This window comes from Danio aesculapii, chromosome 1 (genome assembly GCF_903798145.1).
Source record: "Danio aesculapii chromosome 1, fDanAes4.1, whole genome shotgun sequence".
In the NCBI taxonomy this organism is placed as follows: Eukaryota; Metazoa; Chordata; class Actinopteri; order Cypriniformes; family Danionidae; genus Danio; species Danio aesculapii.
In genome coordinates this window covers 38,481,341-38,504,190 of record NC_079435.1, presented here as the reverse complement: position 1 = coordinate 38,504,190, position 22,850 = coordinate 38,481,341, and the positions used below count along the sequence as shown (strand labels likewise).

Below are 22,850 nucleotides of genomic sequence, written 5' to 3'. Positions count from 1 at the left end.
TTTAGTTATGAGGTTTGAGAAGAGAAGCATGGAATAATTACTGAACCGGCTGGTCAGGGAGTCTTGTCCAGTGAGACTCAGAGTGGGGGTTTCATCTCGTAGGTGGGGATGGAAACTTTAGAAGACCTCCAAGAATTGAGAGAGCTAATGTGGGCTTGAGCTTGGCGAAGGTCATTGAGGCTGCTTCGAATATATAGGCGGTATGCTTTGGATGACCAGCGGCCCAGGACTCTTATGGTTTCAATCGAGACGCCTGAGCTAGCTGCAGTTGTGGCTGTTCCAATCCGAAAGGAGTGTATAGAGTAGTGTTTTGGAGATATTCCAGATGCATAGAGGACTTCTTGGAAGAGGTTGTTGAACCAGGTTCTGGCTAAAATTGATACCTTTATCTTTGAGGGCATGTTGTAGGCGGGCCACAGTCCATCGCTCTCCGGCCCGGGAGACCTGCGTGGTTGCATTGACGAGAGCAGCTGGTGGAAGGATGAAGACGCTTGCTGGTGCGGTGAGCAAGCGAGTTGACTTTCGTGCCTGTGAAGTTGACTGCTTGAAAGTGTAAAAAGACTTAGTGTAAAAAGTGTAAAAGTGTAAAAAGACTTTCAAGACTTAAAAGACTTGAAAGTGTAAAAAGGTCTGTGTCGGAGAAATCTCAGACAATGAGCTTGAACGAAGTTGGGGCTGAGAAATATGGATGGTGCAAAGCAGTATACGTGAAGTTCGACTGCGTGAAGATTGTTGAGAAGTCTTTTAAGGTAAAGGAAAAAAGGAGTCAAAGGGGTTGATCTCGAGTCCTGATTGGTTGGAAGACTGGAAGCTGATTGGTTTTGGCGTGGCCCATCTACTGAACTTTTGTTAATTCATTAACTCCATCTGTTAAATTACATTGTACAGGTTCCTCTGTGCAAGTTGTCCTGCCCCAAGTTTATCGCCAATGAACGGTACTGAATGAAAAGTACGATTACGAACACAGGTTTGAAAGTGTGGATGCATTTTTAAAAATCCATAAATTAAATTATAATGCATTAAGTCAAGAGCCCTAGAATGGACAAACACAACAGGGAAGACCACTTGAAAATGTAAAGTACACAGTTTTCAGATGTTTCCATAGCTATGGAATATTGTTTTCATGCTAATATTGGAAGAAAGATTAAGATTAAGGCACCTACATTCATTATGGTTCCCAGGACGTGCATAAAAACCAACCCAGGCTCATTCTGATTATATACCCCTATATACATTTCTGGAGAGAGCAAAATACATCACAGGAGCTACTTTTTTTGCAGTTTTTGTTTTCGTAAATCTGGCAGGCTATTGCGTATGCTTTTTTCAGATATCTCTCGTGAGTGCCAATCGCGCCTGCTTTTCTGACGAAAATCCACCAGAGGCCACTGTTGACTATCTCAGTGACTGACTGACCCACCCTCCTCCTTCCCTAAACCCAACCAATAGAATTTTAAAAAGCACCGATTGACCACCTACCCACTTCCCTAAAACCAACTGACAGTGTTTTCAAAAGCAATCCAGAAAAAGAGAAGCCCCTGATTTTTACCAAGTGTTCCGATTTTACCACATTCTCAACGTGTTATTTACTTTTTTATTTTATTTTTTGGCTTCTGTTTTTGTCTTGGCCACTTTCTGGAACCGTTCTTCACCAGACTCGAACCCCGTCATCACCATCTTCGCTCTGCATCTCAAGTCCACCGACATACGTGTCGATTTACTGGACAAACTGGTAACAGCGGAAAAGCCATCCATATGCAGGTAAGCCGACAGCTGGTAAGCGAGAAAAGGAAAAGGATCATACTACCCCTTAGTGTTGGTTTTAAAGACGAAATGCAGCCATACGTAGCTCTGGCTACATAATTTGCGATCTCCAGAAACATATATAGGGCTATGTTTTCAGAATGAGCCTGTGTTGATGAACACATTGTGACATTTAAACAAATATGCACCTATGTATGTATCACGTTAACTGTAAATCAATAATAGAGGATTGCCTACCTTGCAGTTTCTATACTCGATTCAAAGATGGAACAAAAAATTGAATGAGAGAAATAGAAGAAACTGCTCTCATGAACACTGAAAGAAATGAAGGAAAATGTTTTATTGTATACTTTTTTATATATATGTAATTACAATGCTTGTTTTGAAAAGACTGTTTGATCATGATGCTGTGATGGTGAAGTGCTTTTCAATCACTGCATGAAACTTTCGTTTAAGGCAATTAAAATGTGATTCAGTTCCGGAAAACCACTCGCGGCAAGTAATCAAATGTTCATATCACACAATATTGAGTGCACTATAGGTTGTGTGTTGATGCATTTGTGTGTGAAGTCAAGCAAGAAGAAAAAACCTCTTAGAAAATGAGACCTTGAATCAAGGTCTCCGATAATCATCCTGCTTTTCAAACCCTGTAAACCTCCTTTGAGAGTAGTGAATGTGTGCCTCGAAAAAATATAAAAGTGAACACTACATAACACGTATAAATATTAGTCATACAAGGATTTGGCTGCAGAGACTTAGTGGCATTTAGAACAGTCATGTCACACTATTACTGTTTTTCTTAATTACAGAAACAGGATCATTGGTTTACAGCCTTGAGAGTGTAGCAGAGTTTGCCATGTGCCACAGAGAAGGGATTTGACTAAGCAACTGAGAGAACCAGCTGGTGTGTTTATTTGTATCTAAAGGAATCAGATCAGGTAATGATTGATTTTATGGCTGATTATATCGCTCTTCTCCAATTAATCGTCATTTGTGAGTGTACTGCTAGCTCAATAAATACAAAATGTAAAAAATATAAAATCATGTTTACAGCCTGCTTTTCAAGAGCAAGACAGCACTCGTTTGTTTAATACACATGGTATAAGAAGCCAGATTTTGCATAGAAAGATAGATTGCACTAAATGAAGAATGCTTTTCTTTTAAGCCTGCTTAAAATTAATAGGTTGTTTTCACATGACGTTATTGATGATGCACAAAATTCAGACGGAGGGCAGGAAGTGACTCTTCTTCATAGGAATCGCTATCAGAACATCAAAATGTTGCTGTTTTATGTTGTTACAGCTTTTATAGAACTCCAAAAATGTTTGCTCATAAACAGGAGAAAGTTCAAGAAACTGGCTGAAAAACATAAGAAAAGGAGGCATGTAATTTGGCATGGGCTGGTATAAGATTCTGACGTATGATAACCTTAGATAAAAATATCAAGGTTTCACAGTATCACGGTATTGTGATTACTGCTCTAAAATAAGTTCTTTTTAAATGTCTGGCTAAATAAATTAAACTCTTTTCCTCTTTGAAAACAATATATTGTATTTTGTGAAAGCTTTAAATTATTGTGGAGCAGTAAACATGTCAGGCTGAATAATTCAAGTGAATCATTGCCTTCTGCTGTCTTCATTAGTTTCAAAAACACTGATTTCTTTACAATTTAAAACCGCATTTTTGGATATCTTTTCTGCTGGAGATACTGTTGTCCTAGAAAAATAAATAAATAAATAAATAAATAAATAAATAAATAACCTAAATAAAAAAATCTTACATATAGCTCAGGAACTGTAGTACAAAAAATTATGCCGGTTTTAAAACCGTATTAATGTAATAAATATTTATTCAATACATCTAAGTGTACAAACTTTTTGTAATGCAACAATTTGTTTGATAGCAGCAATAAAGTTTATATACAGGCCTAGCTGTGTGTTTAACTATGTTAATGTATTATATAAATATCATATGCACCACCACACTTATACAAAATCCAGGAGAATACAAATAACGTATCCTGCCATGTAATCGCTGTAATGAAATTTCTGTCTTGTTTTGCAATAATTCAAGTCTTTACTGGCATTTCGGCAGAATAAACAACCGTAATGTAAACACTGAGATGCGCAGCTGTGGTGAAAGTTTGTTGATGGTAAGTTCATCGACTGAACATAAAAAATGCAACCCTTGCAACAAAACTAGACGGTTATCAGTATTGGGCAAGCTACTTGAAAAATGTAGTGAGCTAAGCTATTAGCTACGCTACTTAAAATGTAGCTTAATTACATTAAAGCTACCCTCTGGGAAATGTAGCAAGTTAAGCTAAAAGTGACTCGGCAAAAGTAAATTTTTGTCATATTCATTTTTAAATCGAAGCAACTTAAATCCAAGTCAATCTTAACTTAGTGATCAATAAAACTGTCAATGAAACATTTGCGGCATAATCGTTCAGTTCAGTTGTTTACTGCAATTATTATGCTGTACCAAACAAATTATATAAAAGATATAATATATTTGAGTTCGCAAATGAATTACACTAGATAATGTACGTAAGACATTACGTGAGGACACCGACCTCACAGCTCATTGAATCCGCGATCAGTAAATGTAGCTTGTGTGGGTGCTACTGCGCTACTTGACTAAAAAAATTGCTTCGCTACTGAAAAGCTATATGATTAATAAAGCAGCGATGCTACCAACACGCTACTGAGAAATGTAGTTAAGCTAGTAGACACTACAACAACGCTACTGCCCAACACCGTCGGTTATTATTGTGGAGGACTTTTCCCCCAACAAAAATAAATAAAAAATAATGTAGACTATGCATAAATGCTTTTGTATGCTTTCATCTGTTATTGCGTGATGTCTGGAAGATCCGCATGTGGAAAAAACTATAGTAATTTATAATAAACATGTTTTTAAACCCCATAAAGTGTATAATGTGTAAAACACTTTGTTAATGAATGCTACAGAATACTGTAGCATAGTAAACTTATAAACTGCAATAACATTAGTGTAAACTGTGGTGCATTGTGATGGTGTATAATTATAGCATAGAGATCTGAAGCCTATTGAATATTTGGTTTATTACTACAGTTGTGCTGAACCACAGCAACAATATTACTATGACAGTTTAATTCAGCTAATTATCTATAGTATGCTTCCACACACTATATTATTTACTATAGAGCAGTGTTTCTCAACTGGTGGGAATATTTTCAGTGGGTCGCGGAGTTTGTGGTAAAAAAAAAAACAACAAAAGTTTAATTTTTAACTTATTTTGCTCATACCGGACTTTTATTTTGAAATGCGCAAGCGACAATTGTACCGTTTGACAAGTGAAATTTCATTTAATTATAGCAACAAATATGTGGAAGTGCAAGTAGGACCCCGAATATGTAAAGTATGGATTTACATATATTGACGACAAAAAACCTTAAGTGTGTCATTTGTAGTGAGGTGCTCTCACAAGAGAGCATGAAAATTAAAACGACATTTACAAACAGCCCAGTTGCAAGGACAAACCTGTGGACTCTTTTCAAAGATGACTCCAATAGCTGAGGGCATTACAAAAGTGATCTTCATGTTCAAAACAAGTACAAGCACCGTGTAGCAAAGCCCAAGAAAGCCCTGTTCTGTTCAACAGGATCAGTGTTAATGTTTTAACAGTTCAATTTAGTAACTGAACCTTCCTTACCCTAACCACTGTTTACAGTATTTGACGTTTTTACTTTGTATTATTTCTATAATTTGATACATTTTGTTAAATGACAGCAATAAAATATTGTTTATTTTTAAGTCTTGGTGATTTTCTTTTGATTTATCTGTCACTACCTGTGTATGTTAACAAATAAATACAAATTAATTATAGTTTTTAAGATTATATTATAGTTTCTAAAAATTTGGGTCGCGGCTTGATGACCATGTAAAAAGTGGGTCCTATGGCCAAACCAGTTGAGAACCAATGCTATAGAGTATTTTTTTTCATGTAATGTAATAGCTTGTACAGATACTACCATCTCAATGACAGGCAAATATATTTGAGTTCAGAAAAAACTCGGCCCTCTTCATGATATAAGCATAATGCCCAACATGTGTGGTTATTTTCGATTTTTATCTTCTTAGAAACATGCTATAAATCGCAAAAACACATATTTTCCTCCATGTCTCCGATTCAGTTTTTTACTTCCTGCCCTCCATCTGAATTTCACACGTCACCAGAGCCACATGATTGAAAACAACCTATTGTGGGTGAATTGTGATTAAGATTAATATATTTATGCTAAGGTGGTGTAGGTTATGTTCTGCTGAAAACTGATGCATGTGATGTCAAAGTTCAGTCAATAGGTTTGTCCAAAAGTGGCAGAATTGCTTGGATGCTTTAAAAATCTCCATATCTGCAAAAGGAAGACACAGAAAAGAGGACGGTATGATGGGGAAAGGGAAAGGAGGAAGGGAGGGGTAGAAAGAAAGAAGCAGATCATCAGAAAACTTTTGCAAATTGCAGGTGACGCAGTTGTTGACTACATATTAAGTTTGCAAAACTCCGGAAGGCACTGGCCTCCAAACACTCCTCTGTCATGAATTAAAGAGAGAGAAAGATGTGACTCACTCTTCCTCTGCGACGGGGGTGTTGTAGCTTTGAAAGAGCGGCTGAACAAAGAGTCCGAGTGTGCCGACGACACACACCAGGATAAAAATCCACAGGAAGAGTCGATCGATCACCATGGCCACATACTTCCAGTCCTCAATGATCTGCAGGATGCATACAAGTGGAAAATACTTTAATTACTGCTGTATATATGCACAGTCATGGGGGAATCAGGGAAGGGCTTACAGCTTGAACTTCAGCAAAGTTCTGATGGTGTTTTGGCACAATGTTACAATGTTTGATCCATATTGCAGACATGGTTTCTCATTGGTTAACTGTAAAGAATTTACTAGTTCCTAAATATTTATGTAAACATTTTTTTATTTAATTGTAAGCTATATTCACACACTTTTAGCTACTTTTCATTCATTTAAAATGCATTTAAAACAACTAAACAACACTACGCCTTGCAAGATGTGTATGGCACAATATGTTGCTATTTTCAGACCAGCGCAACCCTAATTTTCGCCATGTTGTTTAAAGGGCCATGAAACCCTCAAAAGGGTGTTTTCACACCTCTAGTTTGAAAAAAATCTGCAAAATAGGTGTGTCCAGCTTTGTTTAGGTGGGAGTGTCGAGTGGCGAAAGAGGGAGGGGTTTGCATAAAAGGGGAGTTTCAGTATGTGCACCCACTGATTTTCACAGCAGCAAAACAAACACTGATGCAGCACAGATAGAAAGTGACTATGTTTACATGGACATTAGTATTCAAATGAATTGCCTTAATTTGAATAAGACAATAATATGATTAAGGTGTTTACATGAGTTGCTATTATGAATGTTCCTTTCATAATCCCGTTTTGCATGTTATAGCACATAATTCAATTAACGTCATTGCATCACCACGCTATCCACATTTACTCCAGAGTTTTGTGTAATTTCGGGTGTTTCATTCTAAATTTTTAAATTTAACTGCAGCTTGGCACTTTCACTTTCACATTTCATACATTTCCCCCGAGACAAACGAGATATTGGATGCGAGGAACTGCTGAAAGAGTGTAGTTTTAATTTTTTGTAGTTTGAATTTTTGATACCGCAAAAAAAAAAACTGCATTTCTCAATTATTTCTCGCAATTTATTAACGCAACATTGACGACCCATGTCTCCAAACATTCTTCTTCTTCCACTTGTTTAAATTACGGTTGGCAACACAACGTGGCGTCTCTCTGAACACTGTAACAGGTAAAAACTCTACGCTATGATGCTTATTAATGAAGTTGAACCTCATTCACAATAGAGCGTGCTGATTGGTTCAAACCAAGTACTTCTCAAGAATTCATGCTGAAAACTCAAAGACATCACGTTGTACTGGCCGGTACAGACAGCCAGTCTCCACGCTGGAATTTACACAAGGATCTCATTGCCGTGACGTAGCTTCAAAATTTCGTTTAAAACCGGAAGAACGTATTTGCTTGAAATAAATAACCAATTTTCACTTGGTAGTGTCCTAATAGTGTTTTTAGCAACGTGGCACACATATATGACTGTCAACATCTCAAATAATGTGTTTTGGAGTTTCGTGACCCTTTAAATAGCAAACCCATTTGCGCTACTTTGTGGACACATGGGTGTGCTTGTCTAGAAAGGAGGTGTGTATACTTATTTCTACATAAATATAATAACCACTGCTTCCATGCCTTTTTTTCAATTTATTCATGACAGTTTGCTTTTGTATAATGCTATTATTATTATATTATTAATAATAAGTAATTAATAATAAGTAATATAATTTATGATATGCATATTTATATTTGTTTTAATAAAAAAAAGAGTTTTTGATGGATTTGTCCATCTGTCGGTTTTTGGACCATATGGGGCATAAGAATAGGACGTGTGTTTGGCTATAGCTCAGTTTTATATATAAATATATATATATATATATATATATATATATATATATATATATATATATATATATATATATATATATATATATATATGAGTAATTATATTTATATTTGACGAATAACACTTCGTTATTTATATAATATTTATATAATAAATAATACTGCTACATGCAAATTGTCATAAATTAACTGAAAAAAACATGAAGAAGGCATGAAGGTAATGGTTTTTATATTCATGTAGAAAATAATCATTTTTGTAACATTTTAATCCTTTAATTTTTGCTGTACACCATGTGCGTATTAAGCAATGTGTATAGCTTTTGGACCTGCATAGATGCATAACTAACGTGTTCTGTCCTAGACTTTAGACAAGCTTTCATTTGGTCAATGGGGCAGTCTATTGTAGTTTCTTAAAATAGCAACGCGCCAACAACACACCTTCTTGTTAGACTATAACCATAAGTCCACAAAGTGGCGCAAATGGATTTGCTATTTAAAACAAGGTGGCGCAAAACGAGAAAATTAAAGTTGAGCTAGTCTGAAAATAGCAACAAATCACACCATACACGTCTTGCACCTTATTGCGCCAGGTGTATGATAAGGCCCTTAGACTTTGCACCTAGAGTAAAATAGAGCCCTACAAGTTTCTGCTATTTGTTATTTTTAGTTAATTCTACAGACAAAAATCACTTGCATCTTTAACTACACTGACAAATCTATAATCAGTTGGTTGAACTAAACCTTATACAGTAGTTAGTTATTAGAAGATGAGTCAATACTTGGAGAACTGGATACACTGGTTGTGCTGTATATGTTTGGGATTCACTCATAAGTGTAATTTGTTTAATAATCATGCTACACTGGTTAAGCTGTCATTAAGAAAAGGTCCTTTGAGTAATTTGTTGGAGAAACTGTCTTCACTGGTTGTGCTGTGTGCTTTTTGATTCACTGAAAGGATTTGGCTCATAAGAGTCGTTTGTTTATGAATCAAACTATATTTGTTGTTGTGATGAACATTTTTTAATTGACTGAAATGTCTTAGCTCTAAAAGATCACTAGTTTACAAATCATACAAAATGAATTGTGAGTCATACTAAGTTTTTTTATGTTATTTTTTATTTACTTTACATAACTGATTCCTTAAATGATGACACGTTGGCTCAGTGGGTAGAACTGTTGCTTCACAGTAAGAAGGTTGCTTATTTAAGTCCCAGCTAAGCCAAGAGGCCTTTCTGTTTGGAATTTTCATGTTTTCCTTGTGTCTAGGTGGGTTTTCTGTTGGTTAGTCTCAGTCTCAGACTTCACACCAAACACCGCCTGTGGACCTTTGGCTAAATCTCTGATTCATATGGCACACTTTTCTGGAAACACTATAGCAGATCCTCACTCATCCTCTGATTGGTTTAAATATACAGGATTTACAGCAGTCGAATGTGCAGCAATCTTAATCAGCCCTCCTGGAAACAAGTCTGAGCGGATAAAAAAGTTGTGATGTTTATATTGATACATGCTCATTAATAAACGTATAATATTCTGAGACATTCACGAATCAGTGATTTATTGCCTGCACACCCGTCTGTTATTGTGAGGATAACTTTGTTACAATGAGCATTAATTAATTTGACTTAAATGCTGGATTATTACAAGGATGTTTTTCTAACGGCAGAGAAAATATCTCAGATTATGTCAATTTAATTGATTGTTTTTTTAACCTTGAGAACAAAGAAAATGTTATCGCTAACTCATTCATCTGCCATCTGTCTTCCTGATCTTTGTGTAGAAATACATCATTATAATAAAAAACATTTTGACAAACATCAATATAATGAATGAATCTCAGACCGTAGCTGTTGTAAACTTTTAAAGACATTTGTGAATTAATGATGCGCACTGCGGTTGTGTGTCGGGCTGTTATTCTGAGGAAATGTCCACACCCACAAACAGACCACAGCACAAAACAAAAAGTTATTGATTGGTTAACTTGTCAGTCATATCACATAATGGGTTGTCTTTGACCAAAATTGTCCAAAGCTCCCAGACCTTCAGCTGTCAGTCTGAGGTCTGAGACTACCTCCGGGTTGTCTGGTTTCCCCCACAGTCCAAAGACATGCAGTATAGGTGAATTGGATAAACTAAATCTAATCAGTTAAGGGAGCTGGGTTGTGGCAGGAAGGGCATCTGCCAGTAAAACATATGGCAGTGTAATTGGAGGCTCTTTATGCTGTGGCGACCCCTGATAAAGCAAGGAATAAACCAAAGGAATATGGGTAAACTGACTCCTTATTCATTCAATAATTGGACTGCACTGATTTGTTCATTATTTTTTAATTCTCTATAAAGGAAAAAGGGCGATGCCAAGAGCGTAGGTTTGCACTTGACAATGGTGGGGACAGGTGAATCAAACAACACCCCCTCTTCCCCCTCATCACCCATGAATGAATAACATTTATTTATATGTATAAATAATATATATAAATAATATGCAATTATTTATTTAACTGCTATTAAATTATATTAATAATTAATCCTCTCTTTATATAGTTTATTAAGTTTTAGGCCTGTAGCCAAGCGGGGTTCGGTTTCAGGTGGTTCGAAAGACCAAGAGTTGGATTCTTATTATTACTTTTGAATTTTTCTTATTATTCAAATGTCCAAATTCTGACCGAGGAAAGTTGAATGCTCTGGACAGTTTGTTATTTGCCTGTAGGCTTCAGTTTTAAATTTAAAACAAGTTTTAACAGATTTCTAAAAAAAAAAAAAAATGATAGATGATAATAATTTTGTATTTTAAAAATAAGTCTTTTCATATTTTTTATTTAAAATTTACAGTTTAAATGCACATTTGTAAATAAACTCTTAAATAGTAAAATAGTATGGTAAGCAATTTGACAGAATGGTTGAAAATATTTTTGGTACATCACAAAGTGTGGTTATGATAACCATCCGACAAGGCAAAAATTAGTTCTTTAAATGTCACTAAAATGCAATATTTATAGCTCATAATTAAATAGAAAATGAGGCGAATAACTGCAAAAACGTTTAGTTTTTATTAAAAAAAATAAGCACCTCTTTCAATAAGCTGGCTACAGGCCTGATGTTTATTACTGATAAAGAGAGAGTTTAATAAAGACTTCCGTCTATTTTAGCCATAGTGCAAATTAAACATGTCTCATATATCAGTATTATGCCTATACACAGGCTGTATTTTTTCTGACAAATTGTTTCAACTGAAATTGGACATGCTTCTCTGAGGGATTAGGAGAACTGAAGGGGATCATATTCTGTACTTTAGCTGTTTATTCTGCAGTAAGTTTTCTTGGCGACACAGTGGCCCAGTAGGTAGTGCTGTCGCCTCACAGCAAGAAAGTCGCTGGTTTGAGCCTTGGTTGGGTCAGTGGGCGTTCCTGTGTGGAGTTTGCATGTTCTCCTTGCGTTCGTCTGGGTTTCCTCCAGGTGCTCCGATTTCCCCCACAGTCCAATCACATTCGGTACAGGTGAATTGGGTAAATTGTCTGTATTGTATGAGTGTGAATGAGAGTGTATGGATGTTTCCCAGGGATGGGTTGCAGCTGGAAGGACATCCGCTGCGTAAAACTTGTGCTGGATAAGTTGGCGGTTCATTCCGCTGTGGTGACCCTAGATTAATAAAAGCACTACTCCGAAAAGTAAATAAATGAATAAAGGAAAAAGCTTCTGTGTGACGTTCATTTGAGAATTGGACTACACTGGATGTGCTACAATTTTTAAAAAAAATTCACTATAATGAACAACTCCTGTAGCCATTTGTAAAACTGAATAACACTTGATGATCTGAAGGTTTTTGATTCACTGTAAAGAACCAGAATAATTTGTTGATCTGAAGGTTTTTGATAAAAAAGAAATAATAAAATAAAAATTTTAAAAAATTCTTAAAAATTAAACTACACTAATTGTGTTTTTTAATTCATAAGAGCTATTAGTTGAAGAACCAAGTGCCTTGACGTCCCACCACCAGTGACGATATACAGCCATATCGCTACGAGTGTTATATTTCGTTTATACAACAATTCGATGGCAAAATCGTTTATGTGAAAAGGAAAATCAAACACGGAGAGTCTAAAAACCCTTCTGTATAAGGAACTATTTTCTTCCACCATTTCTTCAAATCTGCAGCTGACGTCAGAACAGCAGAAACCATTGCTATTTCACTTTAGAGCTAGTATTTGAACGATTCTCTAGCATAATATCTAAAGTCATGACATTTTAAGATTGTAAGGCTGAACAGCATGAAATGCCTTCAGTCTACAAAAATATCTCCCAGTATTTCTTTGTTGCAATCAGGGTATCACAATAATTACCCCGAAAAAGCCAAAACAGCTCAAACACAACCAGATTACTGTAGTGTTTGAGATAAGGAAAAACGCTAAACACATGTAAGCATTTCTTCTTTCTTTCTTTTTACTGAACTAGTATGATAACGAAAACAGGAGACTCATTAGAAACAAACAGACGGCCAACCAAAGAGTAACTCAGGGTTAAACAGGGTTAGAGTGGCCAACACAAAATGCATACATTCCTAATATGTGAGCCCCATCTCACACTCAACACACTACAATTACTATGGTATAAATACAGCACCACAACATACAAAAGAGAGAGAGATCGACTTAGAAAGCCGCTTACAAGTTTTATAATGATTTGATCAGCTGGAGTTTAAAATTACGCTGGGTTTTTCTCCTCTGAGGGCTGATTATGCGGTCTCTGCTGTATCTCCGAAATGGTAAATATTTAAAATAGGCACTGTCCTTATAAATAAACTGCATAGTTGCAATCTAAACAACTGCATTTGCACCTTAAAAAAGACTCAAAAGTACATTATGTTGTGCAACAGCTGCAATATTTGTCAAACTGTCGTGAGTTTATTGATCTGCTGTCAGTCTATGTGGGAGGACTACTACAAAAAAGGCTGTAGGAGTTCTGATATTGCAGAATATGCATCAGCCAATCAGATTCGAGAAAGTTTGTAATTTAAAACAGCACGTTTTAGGGATTTTTATCTAAAGAAGTTGTTTCTTCACCCCTTTGACAAGCGTCATTACACAAGTTTTGAATTTTGACTATGGATCTCCAATAGTTCGAGAAACTACTGATACTTCATACTTTGGTAGTTCAGCCATGAGTTACGTCGTTATTTAGGAATAATACACCCCTGGTTGTTTTTAATGTTTTTGATTTTGATGTAAAGAAACAGCTCATAAGAGTCATTTTGTAGGAGGATTAGATTCAAGTGCATGTGCTGCATTTTTATTTATTTATTTTGTTGATTTATTGAACTACTAAAAATATTTAGCTGATTCATTAGTTCGAAAATCAGAGAAAGCTGCTAGTGTTGCATGTTTTGTGTTTCTCTAAAAATAGCCGCACCCAAGATTAATTAACCCTACTACACCAGTAGTGCTGCATGTTTTTTGATACACTAAAGAGAACTGACTCCTTATTCATTCGAGAATTGTATTACACAGCCTGTGTTGTCTGAGGAACCTCATCTATTAAAACTTGTCTAATCCATCAAGTCAATCAATAAAACAAAAACCCTTCTCACCCCTTCATCGTCGTCTTCAATCTTCATATGTTCCGCAATGAACCTCACCCCTTCAATGGCCTCATCCACGTCCGGATCGTGCCTGACTTTCACCCTCTGCCTGAACTCTGACCCCTCAGGAAGGTCACCGACCCTCCAAGCGCCACACACTCGCCCTGGGTCATCACTTAAGAAGTAAGAGTCTCCATCCAATCTCAAGCCCTTGGCATCCGAGGAGAAGGATTTCCGCTGGTGCTTCCGTCTGAATCTCTCTCTTACATTAGACCTTCCCGGTCGGCGCATTAAAAGGAAAAAGGGAAGCTTATGCAGGAACACGCGCTTGACCCACTCGGGCATACGATGAGTGGATGGAGAACGATGGTGGACGTTGAGCACACACACACTCGTCACGATTGAAAACGTGACCAGCACCATAGTGAACATCAGATATTTTCCTATTAATGGAACGGCCAGTGATGTTGGTGGAACGATCTTCGAGATCAGGAGCAGAAACACAGTAAGAGCCAGAAGAACTGAAATACACAGCGTCATCTTCTCCCCGCAGTCTGAAGGAAGGTAGAAAACCAGGATGGCAAGAGATGTGATGAGGACGCAAGGAATGATGAGGTTGATGGTGTAAAAGAGAGGCTTGCGTTTGATAACAAAGTCGTACGTGACGTCCAGGTAAGTGGGATCGCTGAGGTCTTCGTTTTTTCGACCAGGGAGAGACACAATATCCCATTCTCCGCTAGGGGTGTAGTCATCACGACTGGCAAAATCAGACGTCAAGTAGAGGTCTAGTTCTGTGCGGTCGTAGGTCCAAGAGCGGAATTTAAGCGTGCAGTTCTGTTGATCAAAAGGGAAGTTGCGGACTTCAATGGCACAGGCGCTCTTGTAGATGGCAGGAGGGAGCCAGAAAATGTCACCAGTGTTGGAGACGACTGCATTGCAGTAAAATGATACTTCATACACACCATCTGCACTGTAAGAGAAGAGAATAAACACTCTAATATCCATATAGTGCTTTTTTGCATATGACAAAATGAAGTCAGCACTTCAAAACACCAAAATCAGTATTGCCATTTTAAAATAATGAACGGTTTGTAAATGGTTTCTGAAGCAATGTTCAATAAACAGTGTTTAATTTCGAAATCAAACTTGAGAAATTCCAGCATTATACAGTAGATGTAACATTTGCAGTAAAACTTTAAACATAAATAGACAGAGAAAGTATATGTTAACACTATATTGAAACATCAGTTTATATTTTCCAAAACAACTACAGAAATAACCACAGAGTTACGGGATCAGAAAAATATCAGTCTGTAAACATATTTTGAAAATAAACATGCGTTATGGATGTGACCAAAAAAAGTTAGCGAGTTTACAGTACACAACACACTTTGTAGAAATTTTGTGAATTAAACTGCACAACCCAAAAGAAACAATGCTAATCTAAAGAACAAAGAGAGAACAACTGTAGAACAAAAATAATTGATTTTATTTTACTTTACATTTGTGCTTTTATGAGAAAAAACTTTGTTTTCGGATGTGACGCCTCTCCGTTATGCATGCGAGAGATGTGATATTTCCACTTGAATGACTTTGGTAAATCAAATATAGTTGTTTAAATACATTTATAAAGACATTTTTAGTATTTTTACAATACTGTAAAATACAAGCCTACACAAAAACTTAGTTTCGCTATTTTGGTAAAAATTTAATTTTTTCATGACAAGGTTGACATTTGCATGGAATTGCTCATTTCTGTCTTTTACTAAAGGCAAAGCAAATTGTTAAAATGTTACCTTACTTGGTATTACAGTGGGTGAACAGTGTATTCTTTAGCCTCTTTCACACAGTGATATCGGTAAATATCTGGAAAATTACCAGAATGACTTTAACAGTCAATTCAAATAAGTCTGTTCACACAGGAACGAACGTTGCGGAATTTTTCCGGAAAAGACCATTTACACATCCATTTCAAAATACCGGTAAATTCTGAACCATCATTAACCAGAAATGAGCTCTAAAGGGCTACGCTTGAACAAAAAACAAAACAATTGGAGCTATATATTTATTGATTTAAAAAAAAATCATAACTGGTTTCTGAAAAAAAAAATTCTCCAAAATAGTGTATAAAAATAAAAAATAAAAATATTTTTTATCAAATTAATTCCTGGGGCAGCACGGTGGCGTAGTGGGTAGCACTGCCGCCTCACAGCAATAAGGTCACTGGTTCAAACCTCGGCTGGATCTATTCTCATTTCTGTGTGGAGTTTGCATGTTCTCCCCATGTTTGCGTGGGATTCATCCGGGTGCTCCGGTTTCCCCCACAAGTCCAAAGACATGTGCTATAGGTGAATTGAGTAAGCTAAATTGTCCGTAACCCGGAAAGAAAATGAATGAATGAACGAACTAAAGCCAAAATGAATTAATAAAATGTAATTTGTAAAATATCTATGTGATATTTTGTATATAATAACATTATTGTTGATTATATTAATGTGGTATTTTAGCTGCCAATATACCAGAAAAATTGGTGTCAAAATGCCTAACATTTTAATTTGACAAAATAAAGTATAAAAATAACTGTAAATGCCCAAAGTGTTTTGTAAGCTTGCTCTTATTTTAGTTTCTCTCAAAAAACTTTCTGATGTGTTTCCTTGTGGCTCTCAGTCTGAAAAACCATGCGTATGAGATGTGAAAACGCCTCCTCGTCACACACACAGTTCCTGATTAACATGCATTAATTAACAGATCTTTAATCCAGAATCTCTTTCTCTCTACGCCCTTGAATAAATGACTAGTGTACAGCTTCTTAATTAAAATTAGCATAGAAATACAATGCTTATTTTAGCAAAGGATTACATGCACCAGTGTCTCTATACACGAGGAAATGCCTCTTAAACAAATTAAGTCTCATCTCACCCAGTGCATCCGTTCAAGACACAAACATGTGCAAGTGCATCCTCCGTTTTTAATAACTATAATGGAGATTATCTAACACACATTACTTCCATTAGGAACACACATCTGAGCTAGATCCCTCCCAAACAGTTTTTTTTTATTTGCCATTTATTTATTTTTTTCATTCTTCTGAGCTTTGTCAACAGCGCAGACATGAACGACCTGAAAGAAGAGCAACAAGGGAGGCGAAGGCTCTTGCTTTGGGCAATTCTCTAGCATAATTAGCCAGTCTGTTGGAACAGTGACAGCTTGCTTGTTGTGTTGAGTTTGTCACTAAACACTGACTGTGCAACAAAGCTTTAAAACATCCCAAAAGTTTACAGGGCTCATGGCCTGATTATGAACTGAGAGCGCAAAAAATTCTTAACACACATTAGTGAGCTACTAATGTTTCCTACATGCTAGTCCATATAATACAATATTATATACATGTTATGTTACTATTCTGAACGTACATACTGTAAGAATGGCCCATATTATATGTGATTATTTTTCTCTGTGTTCTACATATGGAATTCTTTTGTACCTAGACAATTTTCAGACTATTGTGTATTCTCTTATTGTATTTATTTATTTAAGAAAGTACTAATTTTATTGTTAATTATTTTATCTTGAATTAGAAATAATTAAACATTTTAATTTCTGCTAATTCATTTACAAAAAAAAAAAAATCGAAGAAATGTAATTCTTTCAAACTTTTTTAGCAGAAAAATCATGAAAACAATGTATTACTGTAAGGTATTAAGCAAAACAGATATTTTCATTAGGCTATTTTAAATTAATCATTTGTTTTTGAGCACTATCAGCATAACAGAAACATTTTTAAGGATTCTAGAGACTGGAAGCAAATATGTTTTTGTTGTATTGTAAATTTTGGGATCAGCTAAATATTTTATATTAATTTCTTTTTTATATACATTTTTTTAAAAGAAATTACTTATTTTATTTTTAATTATTTTATCTTGAATAAAAATGTATTCAGTTTCTTGATTTATACTTATTTATTTACAAAAAAATCTAACAAATATAATTTTCAAACATTTTGTTTCAAAATCCTGAAAACAATGTATCACTGTTATTCTAAGCTAGGCGACGCAGTGGCGCAGTAGGTAGTGCTGTTGTCTCACAGCAAGAAGGTCGCTGGTTCAAGCCTCGTCTGGGTCAGTTGGCGTTTCTGTGTGGAGTTTGCATGTTCTCCCTGCGTTCGCGTGGGTTTCCTCTGGGTGCTCCGGTTTCCCCCACAAGTCCAAAGACTTGAGGTACAGGTGAATTGGGTTGGCTAAATTGTCTGTAGTGTATGAGTGTGAATGAGTGTGTGTGGTTGTTTCCCAGAGATGGGTTGCGGCTGGAAGGGCATCCACTGCGCAAAAACATGCTGGATAAGTTGGTGGTTTATTCCGCTGTGGCGACCCTGGATTAATGGAGGGACTAAGCTGAAAAGAAAATGATGAATGAATATTCTAAGATAATAATTTGTTTTTGAGCACCATTAGCATAATAAAAAGATTTATTTTAGAAACTGACTCCAGTTTCTAAAATAAATCTTAATAAATCAATAGCTACTAAAATTTTAGCTTTGCCATTAAAAAATAAATTAGACTTTAAAGTATATTTACATGTTTTTTTTTTTGTGTCACTTTATTACAGTATTATTCATTCATTTATTCATCTTCTTTTCTTTAATCTGGGGTTGCCACAGCGGAATGAACCGCCAACTTATCCAGCATATGTTTTACGCAGCGGATGCCCTTCCAGCTGCAACCCATCACTGGGAAACACCCATACACACTCAATCACACACACACATGCACTATGGCCAATTGTAGCTTACCCAACTCACCTATAGCACATGTCTTTGGACATGTCTTTAGGAAACCCACGCCAACACGGGGAGAAAATGCAAACTCCACAGAAAAATGCCAACTGACCCAGCCGAGGCTCAAACCAGCGACCTTCTTGCTGTGAGGTGATCGTGCTACCCCATGCACCACTGCATCACCCTATTACAGCATTTTATTACACAATATTACTACTGTTTAACAATAGTTAAAAGCTATTTCCTGTATAGTATACTAAATTTTGATCACATAAATAGCGAATGCAGCCTCAAGAGTTTTTTTATCCATTTTGTTTTATAATTTTCTATTCAAATCACAAAGGAAATGTATTTTTGACAATCATTGATGACATACTTGTTATAGAGTACTATATCAGGAAGCCAGATGTGCCGTGATGGTATTCTCAGTTTTTTGATGCCCTCATACTCATTTGGATCCCACATCAGTCTGTAGTCGTTCCACTCCTAAAGAGAAAGAAGAATGTGGTTGAAACTGGTCAAAATGAGTGATTAACATGTTTCATCTTTGGAAAGAGACTTCTTCAAAGCTATTATGAGTTATCTGGAGTTACAATTAATATGTGTCTTAAGCAAAATATTCATTTGTCTACAGATAACATGTTTTGAAAATTTTTAAATAAGTTTATCATGTAAAGCATTTACAGCATAATATAAACTATTGCATGTTTTCAGACCTTTAATATTATGAAAAAGGTGTGCATAAATAACATCATGTATTTAAAGTATGAACATATAGAAGAGTTTTATAGCTCTATTGTCATTTTCTCTAAAATGATAATATTCCTACTTGAAATTTTGAAGACACATTATCAATAGGTTATAAATGTTTTTCTAGGCCTTTATTTGTACTAAATCCATTCCCTCAGTTAAATGTGATTTCCAGAGTGATTTAATTAAAACTGAAATCTGCCCTGCGCTGTAGGTGCACTCATGTGTGGGACAGTTCATTTCACTGTGTTTTATAACAGTATCCAGATGAGTGCACAGGTACAGCAGGTGAGTTTACCTGAGTCAGCCACACATTTGTTGTCATGATTTGCTCCCTCTCATTCTGTAAAAAAGCACAGAACATTGGGTGTTTTTATAAGCAATATATAGAGGGCAGATAAACTTGATGGCAGGAATATGAACAGCAGGATTGGGAAATATAAGAATAAGCAGGTCCCTATGAAATCCACTTTGTGAAGTTTATTTATAAACTAATTGCGAGAGGATCACTTGCTTATAATTTACCACAGCCAGTCCCGCATTAGCTAATCATGATCCTCCAATCATATGGTTCCTAAGTTACTATAAATAACCACAGTCTTCATTCCACGATTAACTTCATCTGGAAGAAACCCCCCTTCCTCCCCTTCTCCTTTTTCTCATAGATTGGGTGGCATGGCGGCCCAGTGGTGGCACACTGCCTGCTCTGGTCCTTGCTGGGCCAGTGGGTATTTCTGTGTGGAGTTCATGTTCTTCTCAGTTCCACATTGGTTTCCCCTGGGTTCTCCAGTGTCCTTTCACAGTTTACCATAGCCATTTCAGCCGGGGAGTTGAGATCTACCTAAGCTCAATCTCCCCTCTCGCTCTGCGAATTGAAGGAGCCCTGGGCTCGAGAATTTTATGAGCTCAGGGCTCTCTCGAGAGACAGCATACCAAAAAAAGCTTATTATAAATCACCAGCTAAGTGTGAACACTTGAAATTTTTTCGAGGACCTGTGTGAACGAAAATTGTTTTACAAATTTTTCTGTAAACAAATATCACAAAACACAAAAACTTTTATTTTAGCTTAGTTCACCATTGTCATGTACATGTAGATGTTGATTTTGTTGTTTTGGTTTCTTGTGTACTGTTTACACCTGTCATGTATTTTCTCTGATTGTATCTTATTTGTGAAAATGGTACCATTTACATTTGGCCAAATAAATTTGTCTCCAATAAAAATGGATTTGGTTTCAATCCTTAAATCCTGCACTATAAGCAAATTTAACTAGGTTACCTAAAGAATCAGATATACAGCATTTTATTTTTTGTTAGTATTTTCTTTTTACAGAATGGTCAAATATAGTCTTTATCTAGTTCATATTTATGGGTTGGCAAATTTAAAAACGGGTTTAACCCTTGTGCACTGTTCACATTTACTCCCCGTTTGTTATGTTAGGGATGAAAACATCCACTGAATTAAACTGCTGTAAAAATGCATCAGATAATATTTATTTATTTATTTATTTATTTTTGCATAAATCTGTTAATCAACCTCAGTACAACATATTTTTTTTAAAAATACAGGATTTTAACTCTTTAATGGCCAAGTTCACAAATGATGTCACTGTTTTGGTGGGGAAAACACACAAAATGACGTATTTTCAATATAAAAAGGTAACTGGCAACTGTGGGCTGGATTTTCACAGGATCACACAGGATTTTCACATTTATCACAGTCTTGTACATGTGAATAATTAGTAACAACATTGGTATGCATTGTTAGATTTTCATTTTTTTTCCTTAATTTACTGTTGATGGCTGTTTTTTGCTACATTGACTTCTATTATAACCACATTTGATTGTGCATTAATGTACAGTCTTTGTTTTTATTTACTTCTTTATTTACTTTAATTCTAAGAGCTGAGATGCATATTTAGATTTTTTTCAGACACATCAAGGGAAGTGCGCAAAGGTCACTCTCACACTCACAAACACACATACACACACACACTTTAATTTGCTGTTACACTCCATATAATATTGTCACGGTCACCAGTAATCCAACCTGAGCAGATCGCTGGTACATACACTGATCGCTAACGGACTACAAATCCGCCACATCATGGAATACAACTTCATTCATGCACCGCACACACACACACACACACACACACACACACACACACACACACACACACACACACACACACACACACACACACACACACATACAGATGTTCCTGATCCTAACTGATTGCACACACACTGCTGGAGGATTGTCAAGGACTGATAACACTCACTATTTAAGCAGCACAGAGCTCACTCTAGTCGCTGAATCTTGTTTACATTTCATACCATTACACCGCGTTTCCTTTGTTTTGCCGTGTTTTGACCCTCGCCTTGTTTTGTCTGTTTATCCCTGTCTGCTGCCTGCCTTCTGATTATCTGCCTGTATATCTGACAATGACTCTGTATTACCTGTATACCTCTGTTTGCCCCTGTGTTGACAATTGCTTACCTGACCTCTCAAATAAACCTGCATTTGGATCCGCACTTCCGTTGTCGGTGTCACATCTGGTTACAAATATCCAGAAACTAAGCTTTTTTTGCAAAGGCCTATCTAAAGGGTTAATAACAACTGATGATCAACAGTATAAATTACAAATTTTACCTCTTCCCAGCAGGAAAAATCACCAACAATCAAAAATTCATGATTATACTGTGTTATGGTTTTGTAATTTAAAAAAATGTGGTTATAATGAAAGTCAATAGGGCAAAAACTGCATCCAACAATAAATGAAAATCAATCAAAAACAATGCATCAAGGGCAATGTTGTTTCACATGTCCAAAATCCAGTCCACAATTACTTTTTGTATTGAAAATACAGCATTTTGTGTGTGTTTTTTTTACCAAATCAGTGACATGATTTATGAATTTGGTAATTAAAGAGTTAAAACCCTGTAATTTTCTAAGCAATTTAGTAGTTTTAGTAATTTAGTCAGGACTGAGGTTGATTGACAGATTTAAGCAAAAAAATTGAAAAAAATATTTATCTGATGCATTTTACAGCAGTTCAATTTAGTGGATGTTTTCATCCCTAACATAACAAAAGGGTAGTACATTTGCCAAGAGTGTATTGCTGAGTTTTGTTTTGTTTTGTTTTATTCGAAGCATTTTCTCAAAATATGTGTCAAAATAAGATTTGTCACCAAAAATCATTCTGCTAGCTGAAACACGAAAAAAGTAATGGCCAAATTAAGACTCAAAGTGGATAAAAACATCCTCAACCTTACATAAGGGTTAAGTCACTTTGATGGTGATGAATTTTTTATAAATAAAACTCGATTTTTTGACATTACATCCACATAATGATCAATAAATGAATCAATCAATCAATAAAGAAGGTACATCGTTGTGTTTTTTTGTTTGTTTTATGTAGTTTATAATGGTTCTGCAAACTGAATTGTCACATATTCTTCACTGCACAACAGGTTGTCTTTATTTCTTAGTC

General features: G+C 35.9%; 1 protein-coding gene across 1 annotated transcript in view; it reads right to left on the bottom strand.

Moving 5' to 3' along the window:
* Positions 1 to 5,829: 5,829 nt before the first annotated feature.
* The window catches only part of chrnb5a (cholinergic receptor, nicotinic, beta 5a), a 42,054-nt gene continuing 25,033 nt past the window's right edge, over positions 5,830 to 22,850 (bottom strand). Inside the window, exons 3-7 of the mRNA XM_056481291.1 lie at positions 19,654 to 19,698; positions 18,982 to 19,091; positions 13,841 to 14,801; positions 6,374 to 6,516; positions 5,830 to 6,158 (exon numbers count right to left, since the gene is read on the bottom strand). Of these exons, the coding sequence (XP_056337266.1) occupies positions 6,143 to 6,158; positions 6,374 to 6,516; positions 13,841 to 14,801; positions 18,982 to 19,091; positions 19,654 to 19,698 (1,275 nt within the window). The 3' untranslated portion in view covers positions 5,830 to 6,142. The remainder of the gene's footprint in view (positions 6,159 to 6,373; positions 6,517 to 13,840; positions 14,802 to 18,981; positions 19,092 to 19,653; positions 19,699 to 22,850) is intronic.